The sequence below is a fragment of the Oratosquilla oratoria genome, chromosome 15 (genome assembly GCF_046742065.1).
Source record: "Oratosquilla oratoria isolate Oo_2021 chromosome 15, ASM4674206v1, whole genome shotgun sequence".
Lineage (NCBI taxonomy): Eukaryota > Metazoa > Arthropoda > Malacostraca > Stomatopoda > Squillidae > Oratosquilla > Oratosquilla oratoria.
Window position 1 is genome coordinate 17,030,148 of NC_134791.1, and position 26,505 is coordinate 17,056,652.

Consider the following 26,505-nt stretch of genomic DNA (forward strand, 5'->3'; position numbering starts at 1 on the left):
ACCTCATGATACTTTTTTGTCACAACTGTATTCCCTTTTATGTATTATATTTGTTGCTTGAAATTTATTAGGAACTAATCAACAAACATACTGTAATTCTCTTTACATCTTAACCTCCTCCATATGATGACGCCAAAGTTGGCATCATGAGGCACAAGCGGGTAGACAAGGATGCTGGTGTCAGTGCGTGTTGATTATATCTATTTTGTAGTCGTTGCTGAAAGACCCCTATATTCTGTGAACTGGCTTGTGATCGCATTTTCTGTAGTTATTAATATATTCAGAGTGAAAGAGAACGAATGATAAACCTCCAACTTTATGATTCATAACATGAGTATTGTGATGTATCACCGAGTCATCGCACATCAGGCATCTGATGCTGTGCACGAAAATTTGACTCGTACTGAAGAGGTTAATATAAAACTTCTATGCTGTGACAGGCCTTGACTGTTCTGTCACAGACATACTCGAGATTCGACCCTCAGGAGATCGATATTCCGATTCATGTATATAAGTGTACATTCCTCTACGACTCTTATTATGGTAAGTCTTGTGCATGTACAGTCAATCGTATAAGTACTGTTCACTTACAGTTGCCTGTCCCAACAGTCCAATGACGTACACTCGAAGCTTTGGATGAAGCCATTTGCCATCTGGCGAATCCTCTTCACCTTACTGCGACCAATAACAATAAACCAACACAAAGCCTAGTGAAAATACATACATACATATACCGACAGTTTTTTCCCCCTTACGAGGGAGGTAGCCAAAGTCAAAGGCATAAAATCCACTCCCACCCATTTCATTCCCACATACTCCACTCCCATTCACCACCCCTCCCTCCCTTATTTCTTGGCTCCTCCTGGATGATGGGTCATCCCTGCATCTTGCCCACTGCCCTAGGTCAGAAGCAATGCAGCAAGACACAACACTGATGTGAAAATACATAACATTTATATCTACTTTGTCATCATTTCTACAGTCTATAGGAACTACAATGGGTACCTGTTTGTGGTAGTCCTGAAAGACAGACACCCACAGTCAAGACCGTCAACACACTCTCCGGAATACGACCAAGATCTCTCAGGGTAGGTGACAGCTCAACAGCGGCTGAGGCTGAACGGAAGCCTTCCTATTTAGTCGTCAGGACTAATTCTGAATGTCTTATACAGTAACACACCATTTACTTAAATAATAATAATAAAATAAATCAAAACAAACATTGAATAAAAACACATCACTGAAATAAAAATAATATTTCCAAGTGTACAAGACTTTGTGACACAATAACGATTACACCCAAACTTAAGGATATAGTTTCACTAATAATACAGGACTATGTAAAATATGCATAAAAACTCAACATTTACCTATATAACTACAGGAAAAATTAAAGGTATCTGGATAAATTAAAATATAGCCCATTATATTCAATGCTCTATGATATGAAAATGTTCCAAGTCAACTGTTCCCCATGACGATGCAAAAGCTCGGAAAGGCTGTGACATGCGCAATACTGTATATTGTGCAGGATAAAGGAACCTGCTACAGTATAGTGTACAGTGGTGTATACAATAACTAACATGGACTTGGCAATACTTGGGTTAATAAGTCGAAATACGTATTTGTGACATGAAGGTTATTCGAAAGTGATGCTATGGAAAAATGTCCTCGGGTCTTTGCTAAAACCGTGTCTACACAAGCATATGAAGTCTGTGGACACAAGCGAGAAATTTATTCAGTGATGCACTTGTTATCTTTGTCTACAGACAAGCCAGCAAAATGTTAATGTTTGTTTGCAAACATGGTGTGTCCGTCACCAAACAAATTTCTTGTTTGTTTTCGCAGAAACCACATGATCTTACGGGTGGGGCTTAATGTTCCCCCACCAAAGTGGAAGTTGTCCACAGCACTGGATGAGGGATCACAATGAACTACATAAAAAAATGAACAAGTGAGAGTTGCCAAGTACCACAAGAACATAGAATGTTCAACTGTACATGTCACAACAAATGCTGTAAGCCAGTTTTATTTCACACTTTCAGAGAGTTGAAGTGAATAGCACGCTGAATGTAGCAACAGAAACATGCCACGTTCACACTCGAATGTCTGAAATTGTCTTCACTATGTATGGATGGAATGCAAATCAAGCCAAAAAAGTGTTGTGTTGCAAAATTTGAGGCTCATTACCTTAGTTTAACCTATGGACTTGTATCAGGACAGGCTTCGATTGGATGGCAGAAAACTAAACATATGATCCGTAACTCGGACTAACACGAAAGAAAGGAAGAAAAAGCAGATCGTCTATCCAGCTGCGTATTAAACAAAAATAAAGCTAAGATGATGACTAGTTTGAAAAGAGCTTTCTTCTCCTCTATAGACTTTACAAAAATAAGGTAGAGCATTTTTGGAATGTGCAACTTCATTTACATTTCTTATATATACTAGTAACTTTTCATATATATTTTTTTTAAATAGCATCCTAATGACATTTGGGAAATAAACATTACTTCAACTAAAATGTACAATAGTCAAGAAAATATAATTTGTGTTGTTTCTAATATAAACCAATAATGCTACAGATTCTAGCAGTCATATGCATATTATAGGTAGAATAATGACTGAAGGCCACTTCTTTGTTATACTAACGACCTACCACAAAGGTTATGAGTGCAACACCATATAGTATCTCTCATAGATACGACAAACTGCACCATTCGTTACAATCCAATCACCCAAATTCGCCATCTCTATGAAACACTGCATTTATTCTTATTGGTGTTTGATCCGATGAGACAAGTGTCATACAATTACTTTGTAATTGATCTCGTTTCATGATCACGCCAAAAGAAAATACCAATACGAGATTAAATAAAAGAAAACGAATATACGTACATCTCTATTCCCTTTACTATGGCAGCATTCTATGTAGACTTTCTTCTATCTTTAGTTAGAATATAACATATACAGCATGCCATCCAGTAGAGGGAACAATGCACCTTTCTTGGCTGCCTCCCTAGCAAAATAAATGCATAATATTTTTATTTATATTATCATATTTTTATTTATTTATTTATCATTGTTCATTTTTTTTTTGCATCCGACCTAGTTGTGGAACAAAAGGTCTCCTGTCGGCATGTTCCACCTTTGTAATCCTTCTGTAAGTTTTGGAAACGAAGACATAACACCTGATATCTAATGTTTACGTCAATCTATATCATCTTCTCTTAAATCATCATAAACTATTTGCCCTACAATTCCTGCAGCGTATCCTTAGATGACACACAAACAAAATAATCTAGAACTCACAAGCATTACTACAGTGCCCTCTTCCACTTGAGAATCTGTCATCCTTATTTACAAGTAGCTAACATGCAAATATCACGTAAGCCATCCGAAAACCAATTCCAACTACAGTTTCACCACAAACATTTGCTAGATAGTTTGTGACAGCCATTATCATTAAAATCAGAAACAATCACAACATTTGTTGGGGCAAAAGTGCTTACTCAAAAATCAATACTTCTTGATTTGTAAACACAATGCTTTTCTCCGCAAATGAAGCAACCCTAATGCTAAGCTTTTATTGCATTTTGGAAGATGTCGAGTATGGAACAAATAAAGAGATTCAACGTATTAGCTCATGCAAGTCGACTTATGAAAGCTGCCATGAGAATAAGTAAGATGAAACGATAAAGCACAACTAATCTCATCTAGTTTCTTCCACTGCTAAAATGATCACAATTAACCTTTCTTGTGGTAAAGCTGCCTTCTCTTTCTAGTAGAAGTGGTCACTTCTTGGTATTTAGAATATACGTAAATCCCATTAGGTGAAGGTGACTGTACACTATATAAGGTCACTTTCACTCTACAGTATCGAAGTTATGTACTTGCCTCTGGAAGCAAGAGAAATGCAAATTGAAATATTGATCCACAGATACGACCTCGGCGAATACTTTCCGGAAGGTCAGTATCGCAAAACAATACCTAGCTGTACATTTACACCTTTTCTAATCACGAAAACCTGGCTAGTCATGCTACTGTCGCTAATGTACCCTAATGTTCAATCACTCTACCAAACATTTCATGCATCACGTATGGGAAACTTACAATAATATTGCTTAATATACGATTTGCTTAAAGCGGGCGGGGAATGAAGCACCCTTTCAGTAAGTTTCCGTGGTTGTCCATGCCCACTACTTCAATGTGCGGATCTCTTGGCCAATGAAGAACCTGAGCCCAAGGCAAATGCAGGACAGGAGGTGGTGGGCGGGTGATGTACTCCCAATGATGGAAAGCCATGGTCTGCATGTCACGTAGCTCAACAACACGGATGCCCCCAATGCTGCACAATACTGACCTGAAAACGACATTAAAAAAACACGTAACAGACCTGAAAATGACATTAAGAAAAACACATAACAGATACATACATACATATACCACAGGCTTTTTCCCCCTTACAAGGGAGGTAGCCAAAAAGAAAAAGGCATAAAAACCATTCCCAACCATTCCATCCCCAATACACTCCACTCCCCTCCACTTTATATTTGTTTTGGCTGATAACAAACAATTCTGCTTCTATCTATCTAATGTGGATTTCTTCCACCTTATACGGGAGGTAGCCAAGTCAAAGGCACGCACCCACTCCCACCCATTACACTCCCATCCACCACCCTGTCCTCCCTCTCATCTTAGCTCCTCTGGGATGAGGGGTCATCCCTGTCTCCTGCCTACTACCTGGGCCAGACACAATGCAGCAAGACACAGCACACTCAGAGCAGGACCACTTCACTTACATAGCAGCCCTGCCTCCCAGTCCCCTTGTATGGAAAATAGCAAAGACGGGGAGAAATCCATTTTACAACTGCTCTCTTCTTTGCCTCCTTTATCTTACGTTTCGCTTCCCTTCTTTTTTCCGTATACCTCTCATATGCTTCTGGAGTCCTTCTCATCCTCCTCGTTCCACAAACCATCTTTGCTCACCTTGTCACTTCCTTCTTGAAACACACCCATTCCGTTTCCATTTCAACCTCTATCCTTCACCACCTCCCTCATTTCTCGCAGATTCTTCTGGTACTCCTGCTCAATTTCCTTTTCACTTAAACAGTTCACTCTAAGCACATCTCTTCTTTCTGTCCTTTTCTACATTCTCTACCAATCCTCCAATTATCTGACATTCCCCCACTCTCTCCCCTAACCCTAGATTGGTGGAGGTGGCGCGCGCTGGCGATTCCCGTGACCACTGTATCCAAAAAGATACACAGAATAAAAAATTAAAATAAAATATATGCGTGTGTTTTTTGTCCATTTAAAGTTACTATAATATAAATATAGGGTTCGTAGAGTCCTGCTAATACAAAATTAACGTAATTCCAAAATAAAAAATGACAACTATGAACAATTGAAAAAAACTTTGACAGAAAATCAAAGGATTGAGATTACGTGTTCCTGAGCCTAATATAAGAGGAACTTGGTAAAAAAAACATTATAACAATGACCTACATATGTCCATTCATCTCATACAAAACCTTTAAAACCTCAATTGTACAAAAAAAAACTTCGTCATGACTAAATGAATATGGGTGATTTTGGAAATGAATTTTTATGTGTAATGTGTAAAAATAATGCATGTACTTATTTTTCTTTTATGAAATTGTGTTTCTATGTGAAACATATATTCTTTGTATGAAATTGCACTTACATAGAGACGGAAGTGGAGTGTGAGAGGGGGAGGGGGGGGATTGGTGCGTAGGCCTATGCACTGAGGGAGAGGAGGTAACCGGATGTGGAATTTAGAGGGGGAGGGGAAGACAGGATGTAATGACAGCACTCAAATCCCTATGAGGACCTTCTAAGCATTCAATAAATGTCTCTGGCGACGCAAAAAATATAAATAGGTGATATTGCGAGCACTGTGCCACCTTGGCCCTCTGTCCTAGAACCCTCATTTAGTCACGATGGTTATATTATTACTTTCATTTATTGTCACCGACGTATTATCACAACCATGTTGAAACTCATGAGAGTTTACATGCTGTGCTAACTCATCTTCAGTGTAGTATATAGTACGTTTCATTTTTGGTTTCGACAACCTAAAATGAAATTGAAAAAACTATATAATGACAATTCCTTCTCTATTATAGAGTTGTGTATACAATTATAGTATTTTTTTCTACCTATACAATACAAAATTTTTGTTTCTAAGCTACCATGTGAAGATATATAATGATTTGACTTTTCCCATCTGACGTCCACAAGCGTAGCATATCCGGTAGGAACTGGACCAATCGGATACACACTACCTTATAGGGGCTATATTATGTATCCAGATGGGGTAAAAACACCCTTAAAAGAAAAAATATAATAATTACTGATAACTCAAACAATAAAAGTTACCACATAGGCATTATTGTGGACAAAAAAGCCCGCGAAAATTTAAGCGCGAAAAGTGTGTATCCAATTGGCCCCGCTCCACCAATCTAGGGTTAAGAACATGGACATCCAGAACTCTTCCTATCCTTTCTTTGGATACCACTACATAGTCCATTAATGCCTAATCAATCACCTTTCCATCTACCACCCTTTCCCATGTATACTTATGCTCGACTTTCTTCTTAAACACTGTGTTAGCCTTCATCAACTCTCTCATTACATCTCCAGCATCAACTTTCCACTGTGATTTCTATCTGGCACACCAAACTTCCCAACCACTCCATCTATTGGTTCAAACTCTAATCTAGCATTGAGGTCTCCCAACATTACAACATTGACAATCCTCCTAAAGCTCTCTAAATACTCTTCTAAATCTATAAAAATAAAAAATAAAAAAAATAAAACTTTCCTCTACACTATTCTCACTACCAGGACCATGTGTGGTTCCAAAGACCCACATCTCTCATCTCTTAATGTACAACTCTATTTACATATACCTAAAGGTTTTTCCCCTCTTGTAAATAGTGGACATACCACCTCTGTGCCAACTTTAGTGAAATACTGTCCCCCAAGGATAGAAGTGCTGGGCATTTCTGACAAAAAATTAAATATTAAATTATTTAGGAATTACTTAATATACTTCTTACTTACCCTTTCAGTGTGGGAATTTCCCCATCAGTACTATTGCTATTAAGCCACCTGTGAAAGATATTCAGATAAAAAAAATTGCAGTATAAATATGGAGGTATACCAGTTTCTACTTCTACATTATATCATAAGCTAAAAAATATTATAATGATGTGGACATAGAAGAATCTTTCTCTAATCATAAATGGTGATCCTTTAAAATGGACAATTGAGAATTATCTCCTTAATGATCATTTTCAACAACTGCCAAAAAAAAAAAAAAAAAAAAACACCTCACCTCCATCAGGAGGTGCAGCTCAATGGGTCTGAAACTCAATTCTCCAGACTGGACCCAAGATCTCCCTATATCAACCTAGACTGCATTTCCTCAACCTTTTTGCATACAGATAGCTAACAACTGGTGACTCCTCTCTTCTCACTACAACTTTCACCCAGTGACACAGAAACAGTCCAACATCAATACAACACAGACAACAGCCTAAAGTTTCTTCTCAAAGAGGTCTATGGGAGGGCCTGGGGGTTGTTGTTGTTGTTGTTGTCGTTCCCTAGACTGTCTGTCCGAGCAGTCCCGTCTCCCCAAGGAAGGCCACAGCCGAAACTGGGTTTTCCCACAAATCCTTTATAGAGTGTATGTTGTGTTGTTTGCGTGCATGATTGTGTATAATGCAGTCTTCCATTATGTGTTGTATGGTATGGGGTGAAGTGTTACATCCTGGGCAGCTGTTCACAACATGGTCGTCCAGCCTCTTCTCGTAGCTTAGAAGTGCTGGGTGGTGACCGCATCGCAGTCTGGCCAAGTGGACTCTGTCCTTTCGTGGGAGAGAGGATTCAGAAGGGTGGATATCAGGGGGTCTGGCATGCAGCAGTGTGTTGTCTTTCAGTGTGTTAATGGAGCGGTGAGTGATATGATTATGAATATGTTTCCGGAGGCTGGTATTTGGTGGTTGTGGAGGAAGAGAAGAGAGTAACTGTGCGTAATAAAGGTCTTTGGGTGTAGTTTTAATGTTTCTTGGTGTGTGTGGGTGTTCTGCTATGTAGTGTAGCGGGTGTGATGTGTTTGTGGTGGCTGCAGCAAGTGTTTGTGTGCCTCTCATGTCGAGGTGGTCCTTGACTTTGAGGACTTTTGTTTCATGGTGTAAATGGTCTGTAGGTGTTGTATTTGTGCAGCCTGTAATTGTTTTTAGGGCTTTGTTTTGTATGATTTGAAGGGTGTTGTGGTGTGTCTCACTGAGATTAGGAGCCCATGCAGGACTCGCATAATTCATCACTGAGCGTATGCATTGTTTGTATATTGTTATATTAGTTTCTTTGTTTTGACCAAATGTTGTTCCAGTGATTGACTTAAGTGCGTTAAGTCTAGGTGTGCATTTGTTTTTTATGTTTGTGAGGTGTTGTTTGAAAGACATGGATGTATCGTATGTTACACCAAGAATTTTCGGTGTGTTTGTGTGTGGTATTAGAGTGTTGTTGATGTAGAGATGAGGTATGTATTTGTGTTCTTTTGTCCAGTTGGTGAGAAGTGTTGCTGTAGATTTGGTTGGAGCTATTTTGAGTCTGTTTGTGATGAACCATGTGTTGAGTGTGTCAAGGTAAGGCTGGATTATTTCTGCAGCTTTGTCTGTGTTACGATGTGTGCATGTGATTGTTATGTCATCTGCGTAGGAAGAGATTTGTATTTCTGAGGTGTCTGGTGTGGGTAAGTCATGCATGTATAGATTAAATAATGTGGGGGATAGAACTGAGCCCTGTGGTACTCCGTTCTTAATGTTTCTGATGTGCGATGATTGGCCATTATATGACACATGAGCATTCCTGCCTGCCAGATAATTGGCCAGCCATCTTTTGGTGTTATTGTGCATGTCTGTGTTATATATTTTATTTGTTAGGTTGTGGCGGGGGATAGCATCAAAAGCTTTACTAATGTCCAATGTTATAAGAAGTGTTCTGTGGTGGGGCCTATCTGAATTGATGCCATCTAAAATTCTTTGTGTGAGGTTTGTCAGAAGAGTGTTTGTGGAGTGTAGTGGCCTAAAACCGTGTTGTGAGTCAGCAAGGGGAATATATGGTGTGACAAGTTTAAGTATTAGGCGTTCAATGACTTTAGAGGGGGTGCAGAGAAGTGTGATTGGGCGGTGCGATGTTGGGATTGTTGGGTCTTTGTTCGGTTTTGGAATGGTGATTATTTTACCATGCTTCCAGATGTCGGGTATAGTGTTGTGTGAATAGCTGTAGTTTGCAATGTTTGTGAGTGCGTGTATACCTTGTGGTCCAATGTGTTTTAGGTGGATGTTGCTTATGTTATCAGGGCCACAGGCAGATGAGTGCTTGAGATTATGCATTATGAGTTTTGTCTGACTGTCTATGAAGGGTGTATAGTCTGAGTCTGTGGGGAAGTCTTTCTTACGTCGAATGGTGCGTCGGTCGTCAGGGTGAGATGTAAGATGGCTCGTCTGTGCAAAATGACGTATGAGTGCGTTTGCTTGTTGTCTGTTTGAGGGTAGATTATCTGTTGTTGTGATTATTGCTGTGTGAGAGCGTGTAGTGTTAGTGTTGGATAGTGTGATGCTGTTGAGTGTTTTGTACAATTTGCTGGTGTTTGTTTTGTGATCAAGTGTATTGATAAAGTTTATTGATAAAGTTTTGCCAATTTTGTGTTTTTTGTTCATGTATTTTATTGGCAATCACAGTGTTTAGTGTTTGTATTTGGTCTGCTATGTTTTGAGGGATAGGTGTGGGGGTATCGTGTTTAAGTGTGTCACGTTGTCTGATGAGGCCTTAGATTTCTGGTGTGAAGTTGGGGTTGTGTGATTTTCTGTTGCCTCTAGGGATGTATCTCTTGTCTGCGTTTTGTATGATTGTATTAAAAGCGTGCACAGCATTGTTTATGTTTGTGATTGGTGTACTGTTAAGTGTTTCAAAATGTTGTTCTGTCTCTTCAGTAAAAGCTTCCCAGTTAGCTCTCTTGTAATTGGTGTAAGTGTGTCTGTGGCCAGCTGGGGTGCATCTTGTTTTGGTGGTGATGATGATTGGAAGGTGGTCAGAGCCTTATGGGAGGGCCTGGGGGTTGTTGCCAGCTTCTATGGGTCTGCAGGGTTTCTTGATTGATTTTTTATAAGGTTTAACGTCACAAACTCCCCCCTATCGGATGGCTAGGACAGTGCCCCTTACAACTTTGTAGCGTGGAATTTAATGAACCATGCTCTTGGTTCAATTTCACTGGCGGCAGGATTCGAACCGCCATCCCCTAAACCTTTGCCATAAGTTACGATGCCCTAACCCGCTCAGCCAGGTTTTCTACTTGGTGAAAATCAAGGCAACAATTATCACTATTGTTCCAACCATAAAAACTTTAAACTGCTGTGTTGTATTGGCATGGGGCTTTATATCACCAGCTTGCTGTAGAAGGAAGAAGGAAGTAATTACCAGCTGTCAGCTCTCTTTATGTGAAAAGGTGGAGGACATATTTGATAAGAGAAATCATGAGTCAGGTCCAGTGACCATGTGTCACCCCCTTGGCATAGCAACTCCAGACAGAGACAAGGGTGTTGACAGATGGATGCAAGGAGATTATTCTGATGTGTCCCATAGGATCATTATAAGATTTTTTTCTTTCTTTATCCATAAAAGCTATTACATATAAAACAAAGTAGCAATGCATGGGAGAGGATCCTCTCCCCTTTCACTCCCACCACATGCATCCATTTCCCTCCTTTTTCACTTAAGCAATGCACAGTTAAACAAACACGAGCAAAAATATCATACTTGTGATACGCTAGAAGAAGAGCCGATGATCTCGCCCAGAAGGCCCTGCACTTGATCCCAGAACCACCCACTTTGTTGTTGAAGTCTCCAAAACCATACAAAGTTCCTCCAGATGATGTGCGACAGGTATTGTGTATAGGTCCTGGACTGTTGAGCCTTTCAGAACTGGAACTAATCGTACGACTCATAAGGTCCGAGGAGGCTGGGGGTAGTTTGTTGTTGCGAAGGGCAACTGGAGGACTGTACACCACGGAGGAGGCAAGAGGTTCTCCTGGCGGCTCGACCACCATGTTAATATTGTCTAGAGGAATTCTTCGTACAAAGTCCGTCGTGAAAGTCAGAGATTCCTTGATGAGTGAACTTGACATGCTTTGTCGCATTGCAGGACTGAAACATATTAATAGAATTAGTACATACATACATATATCAAAGGCTTTTTCCCCCTTACAAGGGAGGTAGCCAAAAAAAAAGGCATAGAAACCACTCCAACCCATTCCATCCCCTACATACTTCACTCCCCTCTACCCTCTCCCCTCCCTCTTATAATGACACCTCCTGGATTAGTACATAAATATATAGGTAAACTGTATTAGTATATACATATAGATATGAGTAAAAGTAAGGCAATGAAATGTACAAAGGGAGAGGATGGCGGTGAGCTGGAAGTAGGTCTTCATGGAGAAAGGCTGGAGGAAGTGGAGAGCTTTAGATATTTGGGGTCACATGTGGAAGGAGTGGAGATGGAGGTAAATTGTAGATTAAGAGAAACAAGTAAATGTCTTGGGAGGATTAAAAAATGCCATGAAAAATAGGCATCTGGGAATAGATGTAAAGAGCAGATTATATGAAGGGGTGTTGTGCTGTCTTAGGTCTAGTGAGTTGCACGTGCATTTCTTCAAAAGGTCTTTATGAGGGTCACACAGCTGGGTATGTGCGAGCATGTCCCATGGGACCACTTGTGGGTCAGTAAGGTCATGGGACAGCCAGAGAAGAGGTGAGGACAGAACATAAGAACATAAGAATGAAGGAGACTGCAAGAGACCATAAGGCCTACACTAGGCAGCTCCGTATCTATCACCACCTGTCATCCCCATCCATAAAGTTGTCTCATCGTTTCTTAAAACAACTGATAGTTTCAGCGCTTACTACATGGTTACTAAGTTTATTCCATTTGTCAACCATCCTATTAGTAAACCAATTCTTGCCTATTTCCTTTTTAAATCTAAATTTGTCCAGTTTATAACCATTACTGGACAAATTTAGGAGTGAGGACTGGGCATGAGGACTACTAACAATATTAACGTAACAAAATGTGATAAAGTACTTCACAAAGCATCAAGGAGGAACTTACTTGTGATGTGGTGACTGGGGCAAGTAGTCCGAAGTGAGGGATGTGGCTGTGAAAAAAATATGGAAGTCCTCAAAGCCTCGAGCCATTATTCCATGTGGAGTGTGACCAAGGTCCAACGTGTGTGCCATCTCATGGAGAACTGACCCAAGGTGTGTGCCATAACTGGCACCCCATGTGCCTCTACAATACAAAGGGTGAAGAAAAATTATGAGGAAGTTTTCACATAAAATAAAATTAATAATAAAAAAACAAATAAGTAAAAATAAACAACTAAACATACATACATACACCAAGGGCTCTTTCCCCCTTACAAGGGAGGTAGCCAAAGTCAAAAGGCATAATTTCACTCTCATCCCTCCCTCTCATCTTTGCTCCTCCTGGATGACAGATCATCCCTGCATTTCACCCATTGCCCTGGGTCAGAAGCAATGCAGCAAGACACAGCACATCCACAGCAAGGTCACTTCATTTAATTGGCAACCCCGCCCCCACTCCATCCCCTCATGCAGAAACATTGAAGACAGAAAGAAATTCCTTCAGGCTGCATCAAAATATTATTCACACATAACTACTCCCTAACCCCCACCCCCCACCCACTCCCTTCCATTCATCAATACACAGCCATTCTCCACTTACTCCTATCTTCTGCCTTCTCCCTTCTTTCCTCAACAGACATTCCCCTCTTTCCCAATGCCCCTTTCACCCCATCCATCCATCTCATCCTTGGTCGCCCCCTCATGTTCACTCCATCCACCTCTGCCTTCCACACTTCTTTTATTAATCTTTCTTCACTCATTCTTTCCATGTGTCCAAACCATCCCAATACTCTTTCATCAACCATATCTCCCATCTCCTTTTCCACCCCAACTCTCCTCCTCACCTCCTCACTTCTCACTCTATCCAACCTTGTAACCCCTACCATACTTCTCGAACATTTCATCTCAAATAAATAAAAATATAGAAATAAATAAAATAATAATGAAGAATAAATGGATAAAACTTTGCACCATAATAATCTTTTAACTCTTGACAGGCTCCAGGTTCCTATACTAAATAAAACAACATTAGCTACAAAAAAAAAGTCTAGTTTTGAATCCATCCCAATATCCAGTAATATGTTAATTTGCTGTGTAATTGATAAGTCAAGATTAAATTTCTGATATTCATTAATATATGAGCTATGACAAATGAATATGTCTGGCTATAAATTATATTCTATGAATTTTGTTTCACTATATAACATAAAATACAAAGAAAAAGTACTCACTTCCCAGCACTGAAATCCATGAGAGTTTGTGTGTCGACGGGCATTTTGCTATGCAAAGCATCCATAATATCCCACGGGTTATTTGCCCAACTATAGAGGGCTCCGGTGCCGACAAGTGCCAGACCTCCTCCTCCGAGGGAAACATGCCCTTTGGTCATTGCAACGATTTCCTTTTCGTGCTTGACGAGGGTCTTATTAGGATTCAAATACCTAGTTCCGCAGAAGAATGCAATGTATTTTGCATTGCTGTCCGCCATTGACGACGAGAGCAGCTGCAGTGCAACGGTTTCCCAGAGCTTTTCTTCGGATAACTTGTGACATTCTCGTATTGTTAAGGGCAACTCGATTGTGTACACTTTAGGATTACCTTCGGAGTCCCTCTCCAGCCGTATGGTGTGTCTGCCCAAGCCTTCCGAAGCAAGTGTTTCGGCTATAAAAGTCTGCAAAAGCTGTGCTCCTGTTCTAATTTTCTTTACTGCCGTGTTGGGCGATCTCTCCATATCACGTGGACCTTGGAATTTGTCTTCGTTCATACACGTTATGTATATCAACCTAACATACCTCTTATTAATGAGTGGTTGGTATTCCACTTCATGTACGATTTTCTCTTGCCCGCATGATATGTGCAGTTGGTTTCTACCTTTCTTAAGCATAATAAGGGCGTTAAAGGATCCTTCGTGTATCGCCCAAGTGGTGGCATTAGCGTTCGATTCTGATTTGTTCAGAATTATCGCTATCTTGTCGCTGTTACTTGCCCCCGTGACCCGTAAGAGGCAGAGGGGATGAGGCAGAACCTCATGCTCTTTCACATTCACCACATCCAACATTTTAAACTGAAAAAGGAAAAAAAAAAATGATGTCAGGTTTATACTTTAAATAGAATATGTTATGTCATCTCGAACTGAAAAAGAAAAGCATCTTATACTGTATCTTAATTTTTCATTTAAATCAAGTGAGAGTTTTTAACTTGTTCCATTTATGTTCTCCTGCAAAACAAAATGTTCTATGAAAGCAAAGTATTTGTCTAGGCACATTGTCCTGATTCTGTTTATACAATAAAAGGTTTCCTTTGGAGAGAGAGAAAAAACAAACAAATATATATATATCGATCATTTTTATGACAGTTGCATGCAGGGCTCGAACCCACTGTACTCGGCTATCCGTAAATTACCTGTACGGCGCCCTAGACCACTACACCACAGAGACTATAAAATCCTTGAAACCTGGAATCGAACTGATTCCCGAGGGAAGGAAGATCACTTATTACGGCGATCCGAATTCCTGTATTACTCAAGGACCAGCCCACCAGTGGTGTGGGGTAAGGACCGGGACGAACCCCTTTCACGCTATTCGCCATTGTAACTATGAGAGAAATACGCTAATGGCAGCGACATCAAACCGATAATTTTTATGACAGTTGCATGCGGGGCTCGAACCCGCTGTACTCGGCTATCCGTAAATTACCTGTACGGCGCCCTAGACCACTACACCACAGAGACTATAAAATCCTTGAAACCTGGAATCGAACTGATTCCCGAGGGAAGGAAGATCACTTATTACGGCGATCCGAATTCCTGTATTACTCAAGGACCAGCCCACCAGCGGTGTGGGGTAAGGTCCGGGACGAACCCCTTTCACGCTATTCGCCATTGTAACTATGAGAGAAATACGCTAATGGCAGCGACATCAAACCGATAATTTTTATGACAGTTGCAACTGTCATAAAAATTATCGGTTTGATGTCGCTGCCATTAGCGTATTTCTCTCATATATATATATATATATATACTGCTCTCCTTAATCACCACTTGATTGCGACCTGATCTTCAGTGGAGATGAGGGAGGCAGACTAACAAGCATCACCACTGGCAAGGAAAAGGTAGTCAAAGTGATTGTCAGACTTAAAGTTACAAAATTTTCAGGTCCTGACAAAATTTTCCTGAGTGTGCTAGAAGAATGTAGATTTGAAATTTGCAAACAGTTAACATTTAGTAAGTCAGTAGACATTGGATTTGTACCTATTTCATGGCAGGCATGTAAATAGAGTGTGTTAGTGGAGTTCTGTAGGGGTCAGGTTTGGGTCCCTTATTTTTAATTTTGTATATGGGATTAATGGTCAAGTAAGAACTTGTTCCATTAATGTTCTTCTGCAAAACAAAGTATTCTATAAAGGCAAAGATATTTGTCTAAGAACATTGTTCTAGTTCTGTGTACACAATAAAAGAGTTTTCCTTTAGATTTCACTGTGCCCAACTCTCTCGCTCTCGGGTAAGTTTGGGGTGAATCTGTGACCTGACGATTTTTGCCAAAATCCAAGGGTTAACCCCCTTTGAGGATTTTTCTTTTTGGGGTCATTTTGGTCATCCTATTGGGCCACCATCTCACCCACAGGTTGAGGGCCACCGAGCCTTGTATGGATTGCACTCAGGCCAAAGGTACAGGCACCAGAGGTAGAAATGAGAAAAATTGGAATAAACACTCAAATTTGGCTGGTCACCACGAGCCTTGGGTCCAAATTGCCCATGTCTACCTCACAGTGAACTGTGTCTGACTCTCTCCGTCTGGGGTATGTTTGGGGCGAATCAGTGACCTGACAATTTTTGACAAAATCTGTGGGTCTCCTTTGAGAAATTTTCGTTTTGGGGTCATTTTGGACACCTGCTTCAATTGGACCACCATCTAATCTATAGGTCGAGGGCCACCAGGCCTCGTGTGGATTGTGCTTGATCACCACTCAGGCCAAGGGTATGGGTGCCATAGGCGGAAATTTGAAAAATTTGAAAAAAGGCTCAACTTCGGCTGGTTCCCAAGGGTACACCCTTGGGTCCAGGTTGCTCATGTCTACCTTGCAGTGTACTGTGCCCAACGCTCTCCCTCTGGGGTAAGTTTTGGGCGAATCAGTGACCTGACAATTTTTGCCAAAATCCATGGATTACCCCCTCTGAGAATTTTTTGTTTTAAAACAGATAACTTTATGGATAGGGATGATAGGTGATAATGGGCATAGATCTACCTAGTGTAGGCCTTAAGGTCTCTTACAGTCTCCTTCATTCTTATATTCTTATGTCTGTGCCTTCAGTCCAGTATTGTCACCAAGACCAGAAACAATGGTAATCTGATCAAATACTACATGAAATCCAGATATCATATATACATAAATCAATCTATCATTTTTTCTTACATGAAGTTTATTACAGCAGTCTAATACACACACACATAAAAAATAACAAGATTAGATAAACATAATCTCCCCCAAACAAGATCTTGAGTGTCAGCCTAATATCAGTTTATTAGTTTTCAGATATGTTATCACTCGAAGGATCAAGTATTAATCAATACGTCCCGCCGGATCTTTCTTGCGCCGTAACACCTCACTTTTAGGTTCTCGTCTAGAGACCTCTCTTAACTAGACTAATAAGCGGAGTTCCAGAGTTAGATGAATTCTATGTTACATCACTTAGAAACAACAAGTTCTAACTGATATGTACACTGGTGATGTGATCAGAAGTGCACTGGTCTTGTGTTCATTTAGTTATGAGACTGTTACGGCTCTTGAGCTTAATTCTCTCCAATTCCCGGCGATGACTGTTATCTGCCCCAACATTCCAAGTGCATAAAGCCAAAGTGACGGTTTTGGCCACAGCTGCGCGCCTCCTGGTGTAGGCTCCACACCTTCCATCACCACTCTGAGTGGAGTTCCTTTTACTCCGTGAACCTTCCTGACCTTCGCTACTGAGGAAGGGGTTGCATACAGCTGAACAAAAGAGTCTGGCAGGAGCGTAAATGCCAAGGTAAGTGGCACCCAGTACAGAAGATGTCTCTGATTGGTTTAAGAAGTTTATGCACATATCTGTTTAGTTGTTGTTGTTCCCTAGACGATCTGAGTAGTCCCATCTCCCCAAGGAATGCCGCAGCCGAAACAGGGTTTTCCCACAAATCCTTTATGGAGTGTATGTTGTGTTGTTTGCATGCATAACTGTGTATAATGCGGTCTTCCATGATGTGTTGAATAGTATGGGGTGAAGTGTTACATCCTTGGCATTTGTCCATAATGCGGTCATCCAGTCTGTTTAGTTCCTAGATTAAAATGTCTAGCTACACAATTTTCCTCATATCTTGAGGTGACAGCTGTTTACCCTTCCATTATTACCCGACCTCTATATTTCTTCCTTGAGTGATTTATGGGCCAATCCGGTGACTGTCATTTACTTTATATCGGCATGCTCCTCCTTTGTACTCCTTTGTTGCTGTTAGGTCACCTGGGAGCTGTCAGTCACCTGCAAGAGATCAATTAGTCAATCCAATGCACCAGGTCTCTCTTACAAGATACCCACCGCTCCCAGGTTACCAGCAATGACTACTGGGTACTAGGAAAAGTTAGTGTGGGGCAGTGTAGGATGAGGCACTCACTGTGTGATGGCTCCATCTCGAGCAATTTGATGCGGTCATCCAGTCTCTTCTGGTAGCTTAGAAGAGCTGGATGGTGGCTGCATTGCAGTCTCACCAGGTCCTTTCATGGGAGAGAGGATTCGGAGGGATGGATATCAGGGGGTCTGGCATGTGGCAATGTGTTGTCTTTTAGTGTGTTAATGGAGCAGTGAATGATGTGATTATGAATATGTTTCCGGAAGCTGGTATTTGGTGGTTTTGGAGGAAGAGAAGAGAGTATTTGTGTGTGATATAGATATTTGAGTGTGTTTTTTTTTTGTTTTTTTGTGTGTGGGTGTTCTGTTTCTTTTGTTTATGTGACTATTTGTGTGTTTTGCCTGCTGCAGTACAGTTGTTTGAGCAATAAAACCTTAGTCCAGTTGACTTCTGAATTACTGCAATTTAGTGCTGAAACAATTGATGGGGAGAATCACAAAAGGAGAATAGTTGTAGACTATTCTCAAACTACAAATCGTCTCACTGAACTTGATGCCTACCCCTAGCTGTACATCAACAAGATAGTAAACAGCATCGCACAGACCAAGGTGTTTAGTACCTTGGATCTGAAGAGTGCATACCATCAGGTTCCTATAAGAAAAGAAGAGAGACTTTACACTGCTTTCGAAGTTGGGGACAAACTTTATTAATTCATTCGCATTCCATTTTGTATGAAGAGTGGAGTAGCAACCTTTCTGCATGTACTTGAAGAAATTCTTAGGAAAAGAGAGGTGGAGGGTACATTTGCTTATGTGGATAATGTAAATGTGCATGGTGAGACAGAAGAGGAGCATGTCTGAATTCTAGCTAGGTTCATGGAAATGGCTGAATAGTACAACTTGACCTTAAACCAAAGTAAGCATAACTTCAAAGTTAAACCTGTATCCTTGTTGGGATATCTGATAAAAGATGGTGAAACCAAACTTGATCTGGAATGGTTGCAGCCACTACGGAATCTTCCACTCCCTCAGAATGAATCTTCTCTCCAAAAAGCAATGGGATTACTAGTGCATTACTCTAGATCGGTCATTCTCAACGGGGGTGATTTTTGAGCTCAGGGGGGTGAAAAATGTCACAGGCATTGCTTCTGACAAATTTTAAGCCTAATGTAAAAGATCTAGCAGCAAAGCAAGCACCAGGCCCAAGGATCTCATTAAAACACGTGAGTAAAACATTTTAAATTAGTTGTTTATCATTGTTGCAATAATTTTTATTATTATTTTCCAATTAAGGATGGTGATCCTTTTTTTAATGTAATTTGCGGCGTATAAGTCGAGTTTTTAAGCCTAAAAAATCTTTCCAAATCTAGGGGTCGACTTATAGGGCAGGGCTAAAATGCAAACCTTTACCAACGAGTTGTAAACAAGAGGTACACGCATATTGCCACCCTTCGTAAATGACTTTTCTCCCTCCATCATCCATTTATTCCACTCTGAACGAGTATTGTCTTTAAAGGGTTTATTTAGACGCACCAGCTTTTCATTCACTCTATACTTCCTTGCTGCTGCACTGTTGTTTGAAGAGATTGCACATTCAACAACTTTGAGCTTGAAGCTAGCGTCATATTTCATTCTTTTTGCCGGTGGAGCCATGGGGTTAAAATAATTTCAGCTAAAGTACGAGCTGAACAATGGAGAAGCTCCACCCTGGGTACGTGTTGTCAGTCTGATGTATGGGTAATATCTGGAGACTGTGTAGATGTCTACAAAAATATGAAGACCCATTGCAAAAGCAAAACCTCAACCATCATCGGACAGGTTGGTAGCGTGACATCACAGATTGTTTACACTACTAATGCAAATGGCGGGTGTGCGGTACAGTCATACTGTGTCTTACAATAAAATAAGAGTGCAATACGCAGTGGTACTATCTAAAAACTACTTGGAATTATCTTCTATCTATGGTATTACGGTAATATTTTATAGGAGGTAATGTTGACTTGACGAATTTTATGTTCATAAGTTATACCAATACAATATGCAGTAACTGCTGGTGTTTGCTATACAACACAATACAAAAATGTATCATATTATTATAGCTTTAGTTCATTTACCGGTAGACCTAGGTAAGTTTATTATAGCTTTATTTCATTTACCGGTAGACCTAGGTAAGTTTTGGGCCACTGGTAGCCCACCATATGTTTGGGGTCGACCTATATGGTAGGTATAGGCCTAAGTCAGAATTTTGAGCTAAAAATCTTGAGATCGACTTATATGCCAGGTCGACTTGTACGCCACAATTTACAGTAATTGAAAAAGGGGGCGATATGGCTAAAAAGGTTGAGAAACCCTGCTCTAGATGGTCACCTAAATTTTCTGAGAAAATCTGCCCCCCTTACACACACACACTGATGAGTTTCCACTATCTGCTGAAGCTTTGCAAGCTCTTGAAAACCTGAAGAAAGACATTGCCAATACTGTGGTGCTGGCCATTGACCCTTCATATCCCTTCACAGTGGAAACTGATGCCTCTGGTCATATTATAACGGCCACTCTAACCCAAAACAGTCATCCTAAGGCCTTCTTCTCCTATACTCTTTCTCACAGTAAACAAAGACATTATTCTGTTGGGAAGGAAGCATATGCTACTGTGGAAGCCCTAAGAAATTGGAAACATTATCTTATTGGGCATCATTTCAAGCTTATCACTGATCAGCGGAGTGTAAAATTTATGTTTGACTATAAATCAAGAATGACAAAATAGCTGTATGTCGTATCGAATTCTCATATTTTCGCTATGAGACTGTGTATTGTCCTGGTGTGGAAGACGTACCTGCCAATTATCTCTCCCGCATCTGTGGGGCTCCTACCACTGACAAACTCCGAGAAGTATATGAAAACCTATACCATCCTGGTGTGTCTCGTATGATGCTTTTTGATCGTAGTAAAACTCTACCCCACTCCATAGAAGTGAAGAATATCACTGCCTCTTGCAAGTGTGTCTGGAGCTAAAACTATAGTTCTTCAGCTCTGTCTCTGGTCAATTGATTAAAACAATTCTGCCTTTTGAGAGACTCAACATAAGACTACAAAGGCCCACTTCCATCTCTGTCAAAAAACTATATACTCACTGTAGTAAACGAGTTCTCAAGATTCCCCTTTGCATTCCCTTGCAATAACATGACTTAAGCTCTATTATCAAACCGTTCAAACCTTATTCTGACAATACCCGACAATTAAGCAGCAGAGGAAAAGCTGTTGATATAACTCAAGACTGCCTGGCTGGCTATAATTACAAAGGATTACAAAGGATTACAAAGGGTCACAAAGGAGGAGCATGCCAACAGAAAAACTTTTGATCTATAACTAGGTTGGATGCAATATATATATATATATATATATAATATATATATATATATATATATATATATATATATATATATGTGTGTGTGTGTATAATAATAAATAAAAAATAAATAAAAAATTATAATATAGACAATAAATTAAATAAACTGTGGACCTTATAAAATAGTTACACGGCAGGAATATTACCACATCAATTTGCTCTCATAATACCAAAGAAAATGTCACCTTCATAACTAGTGTTTTTAACCACTTCAGTACAATGACACCTATGTAGGCATCATGAGGTTCGAGTGGGTACACATGGATGCCGGCATCGGTGTCTTCTTTATATGTTTTTTGTAGTTGTACATGAGTCATTTCCAGTTTCTGTGAACTGGTTTGATAAAGTTTTCTGTATTTATTATTATTCAGAGTAAATGAGAATGAGTACTACAGCAGTGACTTTATATTTTATAATGTGAATAGTGTGATGCATGGTACATATGGCAGCCGATGCTGTGAGCAAGAATTTGAGTCGTACTGAAGTGGTTAAGGCATTCCATAGGACTTGTATTCATCTTTCCTATAATAACACACATTTCAGTTACAACAACAACCAAGTTCCTCTCTGGCGATCTGCCAGAATTGTAGAGCGGACATTTAGACCTCAGCAGTAACTAGGGTCGCGGTGGATAATTGAACCCCAGCAAACATTTGGGCCACAGTAATGGACAAATTCCCCCATCATCATGCATTCGTGATGTCATCTCCCCTTGTGTTTTTACATTGTGACTTCCATTAGCATTACCTCCTGTATATAAAGTCCTGTACTCTCCCTTTATCTATTACATTGAAAATGCTAATTGCATTTAGCAAAATGTCGGTATAATCTTCCCCAACAACAGTTCCAAATGTCCATAGGTAATCTATTATTCCCATTTTTCACTTGATCAAAAGTCATCATTCAGAAGACTTGAAAGTCTACTTAAGAAGCTTTATAGTGAAGAATGCACTGTTGCTGTTATTAAATATATATATATATATATATATATGTTGCTGGTAACCACTAAGGAAATCGGAAGAAAACAATATATCCCAAGCGCTTTCATGTAATTCACATATTCAGGGGAACACGAAAGCGCTTGGGATATACTGTTTTCTTCCGATTTCCTTAGTGGTTACCAGCAAAATTTGTGGATCACGTGTTGTTTATAGTGATCTTTCTGCACATATATATATATATATATATAAAATCTCTCTTGATAGTGCAATGGGCTAAGTCACAGACATTTTGTTACACCCAAGCTGAGTTCGAGTCTTTGGCTTGACCACGTATCAATTTCTACATATATGCTTCCATTGAGCTCATCATCAGTCTCGACTGCAATGGCATGGAATTAAAAGTGAATTGTGGCTGAAAAAAAAAATATATATATATATATATATATATATATATATATAATATTCCCCCTCCCTTTTTTTTACTTTGTACTCTCTAATCTTGTCCACCTTTTAAACACTTTCATATATTGATAATTCATATAATGAAGTTGCAGTAGCTAGTTCGGTAAACTTGGTTCAGTACAGCATTTTCTTAATTTTTTCATACTTCTTTTAAGGGGATCGGCTGGTCAAGAATCGATGAAAATTAGGAAAAAAATGAAAAACTGGGAAAAAAATTCTACATCTGCGTATGGCAATCGACAGTCTGTATGTGGAGTATTTAATCAAAATTCACCTTATTTTCGTAGTTATGGCAAATAAACCCCCTCCTCCCCCCAACTCGACCCCATCTCGGCCCTATGATACGTATTGGTCACTACAATATATATACTATTGCAATAAATAACAATAATTTGTAATGATTGAGTGCTATTCCTAGTGACTTCTGGCAACTCTGTCTCTGTACCAGAGGTTATATATAGACCCCAGAATGGGTAGATGCCTCAGAAAGCGATAAACAGTAGACAAAAATTGAATGATACGCTCCACTGCAAGCCACCATCAATCCTTTTGTCATTTGACAAGCTGTTATACTATTTTTGAGATGCCATGTCCTCGCAAGCAAACCAAACACCTTCAGGAAGCTAGGAAAAGGCAAGAATTACAAAGTAAGCAAGCTATGACACCCTAATGTAATAACCTGCCTAAAATGCAGGTGGGGACCAGGAGCCAGACGACAGAGGATTATATGACTGGACATCAACATATATGACTGAATATGAACAAATTTTATTCTAAATATCATCAACATTCAAGCCTAAAAAGCTAAATAAGGAAATGCCATGATATCCCTTATTTATATTAGTATGTAGGGGTTCAAAGTTAGTGAAAACTTTGACGGCCCGTATCTCAAAACCTAAGTTTTATACCTTCAAACTTCTACTCCTCCATAACTTCTTAATCAAGTTCAATGAAAATTCACACATAATATGTCTAAATCAGCTTGATTGATGAAATAGAACGTTTTTTTTTAATATCTGAAAGGGTTAATTTTTGCCCCAAAAAAATTGACCCTATTTGAAGGGGGACGGGGTGGGAAAAGATATAAAAATTAAAATTCCACAAACTAATTACTTTAACTAAAATTTCTCTCTATTAGTTTAAAGGTCTGGATAAGGTCCTTCCACCATATTAATTTCATTCATGTAGAGCAATTATCATAGGAGGAGTAGTCATTTCAAAATTATCAATTTTTTTGAAAGGGAGATGGGGGGGCAAAACATGAAAGGGTTGCAGATTAGTTTTTTTGGGTTAGGAAAGATGTATATGGTGTCCTTAACTCCTGGCATAAATTTCTGTGCAATAACCCAATTAATAAAGATTTTCATCTTTTGATCAGCCGGTCCCCTTAATACCATCAAACCATGTCTTTCATACAAAGAAAATTGTGATATATTATTCCCCTTTTCTCTTGATCAAAAGTCATATTTCACAGCACTAGAAAGTCTACTCAAGAATCAAGAAGTTTTATAGTGCAGAATGCACTGTTGTTAAATATATATATATATATATGTATATATACATATATATATATATATATATATATATATATACATATATATTTATATACATATATATATATACATATACATATACAAATATATATATATATATCTATATATATATATATATATATACATACATGTATATTTATATATTTTCTATCTTTTTTTTTTTTTCTTTTTTTACTTTGTACTCTTTAATCTTGTCCACCAAAAAATTATGAGATCATCAAACTTTCTCACACAAGTCATTTATCTTCTTTTCTCTTTTACTATTAAATCATAAATTTCTTCTAATGAAATTATTTTCACTAGAATAATGGGTATTTTTTAAGTGCTCACCCACATGATAAAGAATTAGAAAATTAAATAATAATCTTGTAAATTATAATATATCAATGTAATATACATTTTTCTTGGCAGAAATCAATATCAGAAAAAGTTGCTTTGAGCGATACACATACAAATTGAGCCACAGTAACTCCTTGAGATGCCATTTTTGTCTTGATAGATTCGGAGGTTGAAGACGATGATGGCGACCCTGATTACCTCTAGAATTACAGGTCCCATATTACTAAATGCAGATTAGGTTTGAATAGATGAATTTATCATACAGTAAACCCTCGATATAATGAACGATATGGGGGATGGGTGTGTCGTTATATCCAAAGATCCGTTATAACCAAGGATCCATTATATCAGATGGAAATACCAGACAGATCCGTTATATCCCAAAGTTTGTCCGGTTTTAGAAATTAAAGTAAACTCTCGATATAATGGATGATATGGGGACAGGGGTCTGTCGTTATATCTGAAGATCCGTTATAACCGAGGATCCCTCACTATACCAGGTGAAAATCCGTTATAGCGAGGGTTTGTCCGGTCAAATGTTTTGTCCGTTACATCCAATATATCGAGATCCGTTATATTGAAGGTTTACTGTACTTTAATTTCTTCAACCTCCACTCTATCAAAACAAAGGAAGCCACCATGGCTCCATTTGTTAGTATATAGCTTTTTGCAAATTTTTTTTATTGATTTTCTCACCAAAAAATATGTATATTATGTTGATGTATTATAATCTACAAAATTAATATTAAATTTTTGGTATTTTTCTGAAGTGTACACATATGCAATACAGCATTAGAAAATTAGACATTAATTTTGTAAATTATAATACATCAATGTAATATACATTTCTCTTGGCAGAAATTAATAAAACAAAAAAAGTAATAATAATAATAAAAATAATAATAATTGCTAAAAGCACATACACCACTGAAGCTGCAAACATGGGATCGAGATGCCATGTTCTCTGTCCAGTCCCGCTAAAACTAAATACACTACCAAATGAAGCTGTAACCATTGGATCTGGAATACGCCCTCAGTACTTCGCACGGTACATATTTTTTAAACAGTGCTACGGAGCTCAGATGCATGCATTTCTTAAAGCTACACAACTCCTGTATCCCCCACAGTCCAATCAGATATGATAAAACTGGCCGTCAACATCCCTGACAACGACAATGACAACAACGACCCTGATATAGAATTACTGTATAGGTATTGTAAATGCAGGTTAGGTTAGGTTAGAATAGACAAATTAGTACATTTTTAGAATTGCGCAATTAGGCAATAGAGCAATAGAAATTTAAATAATTTTGTAAATTATAATACATCAACGTAATATACATTATTATTGGCAGAAATCAATAATGGAAAATGTTGCTAAGCACTATACATAAACAAACATAGGCACTTTAGAGACATCATCTTTGTTTTGGTAATCTGGAGATCTAAGAAATCATAGTATGATAAATTCATCTATTTTAACCTACCTACCAACCTAACCTACCTATCTAATCTAACCTAACCTATCTCTTGGGGATCGGTGCCACCTGCATAGAGCCAGTGGCCAGGGCTGGTTGCCGCTGTTTGGCCCCCAACTCTTGGGGTTGGGGGGTGGTCCCATGACGTAGACGCTGCGGCTCCAGGACCTAACACTTCACCCCATACAACACATAATGGAAGACTGCATTATACACAATCATGCACGCAAACAACACAACATACACTCTATAAAGGATTTGTGGGAAAACACAGTTTCGGCTGTGGCATTCCTTGGGGAGACGGGACTGCTCGGACAGACAGTCTAGGGAATGACAATGACAATGACAACAACAACAACCTAACCTACCTACCTAACCTAATGCAACCTGCATTAAGTAATGCAGTACCTGTAAATTCTAGAGGTTGTTAAGGTGTTCATTGTTGTCTTCAACCTCTGAATCTATCAAAACAAAGATGGCATCTAAAGGAGTCAATGTG

The 26,505-nt window shown here is 39.1% G+C and overlaps 2 protein-coding genes across 4 annotated transcripts in view; one reads left to right on the forward strand and one right to left on the reverse strand.

The window, feature by feature from the left end:
- Positions 1-319: 319 nt before the first annotated feature.
- LOC143033322 (uncharacterized) overlaps positions 320-26,505 on the reverse strand; it is a 27,627-nt gene continuing 1,441 nt past the window's right edge. Inside the window, exons 2-8 of one of the 3 annotated variants that reach the window (XM_076198625.1) lie at positions 17,874-17,973; positions 13,464-14,296; positions 12,197-12,376; positions 10,846-11,232; positions 7,087-7,134; positions 4,111-4,360; positions 320-3,896 (exon numbers count right to left, since the gene is read on the reverse strand). In XM_076198625.1, the coding sequence (XP_076054740.1) occupies positions 4,138-4,360; positions 7,087-7,134; positions 10,846-11,232; positions 12,197-12,376; positions 13,464-14,296; positions 17,874-17,912 (1,710 nt within the window). In that variant the 5' untranslated portion in view covers positions 17,913-17,973 and the 3' untranslated portion in view covers positions 320-3,896; positions 4,111-4,137. Of the gene's footprint in view, positions 4,361-7,086; positions 7,135-10,845; positions 11,233-12,196; positions 12,377-13,463; positions 14,297-17,873; positions 17,974-26,505 lie in introns of all 3 variants that reach the window. The other 2 variants (XM_076198624.1, XM_076198626.1) reach the window with 2 other exon arrangements.
- Positions 16,883-26,505, forward strand: part of Myo61F (unconventional myosin 61F) — a 201,243-nt gene continuing 191,620 nt past the window's right edge. Inside the window, exon 1 of the mRNA XM_076198623.1 lies at positions 16,883-17,254. The gene's annotated coding sequence lies outside the window, so the exon portion shown is untranslated. The remainder of the gene's footprint in view (positions 17,255-26,505) is intronic.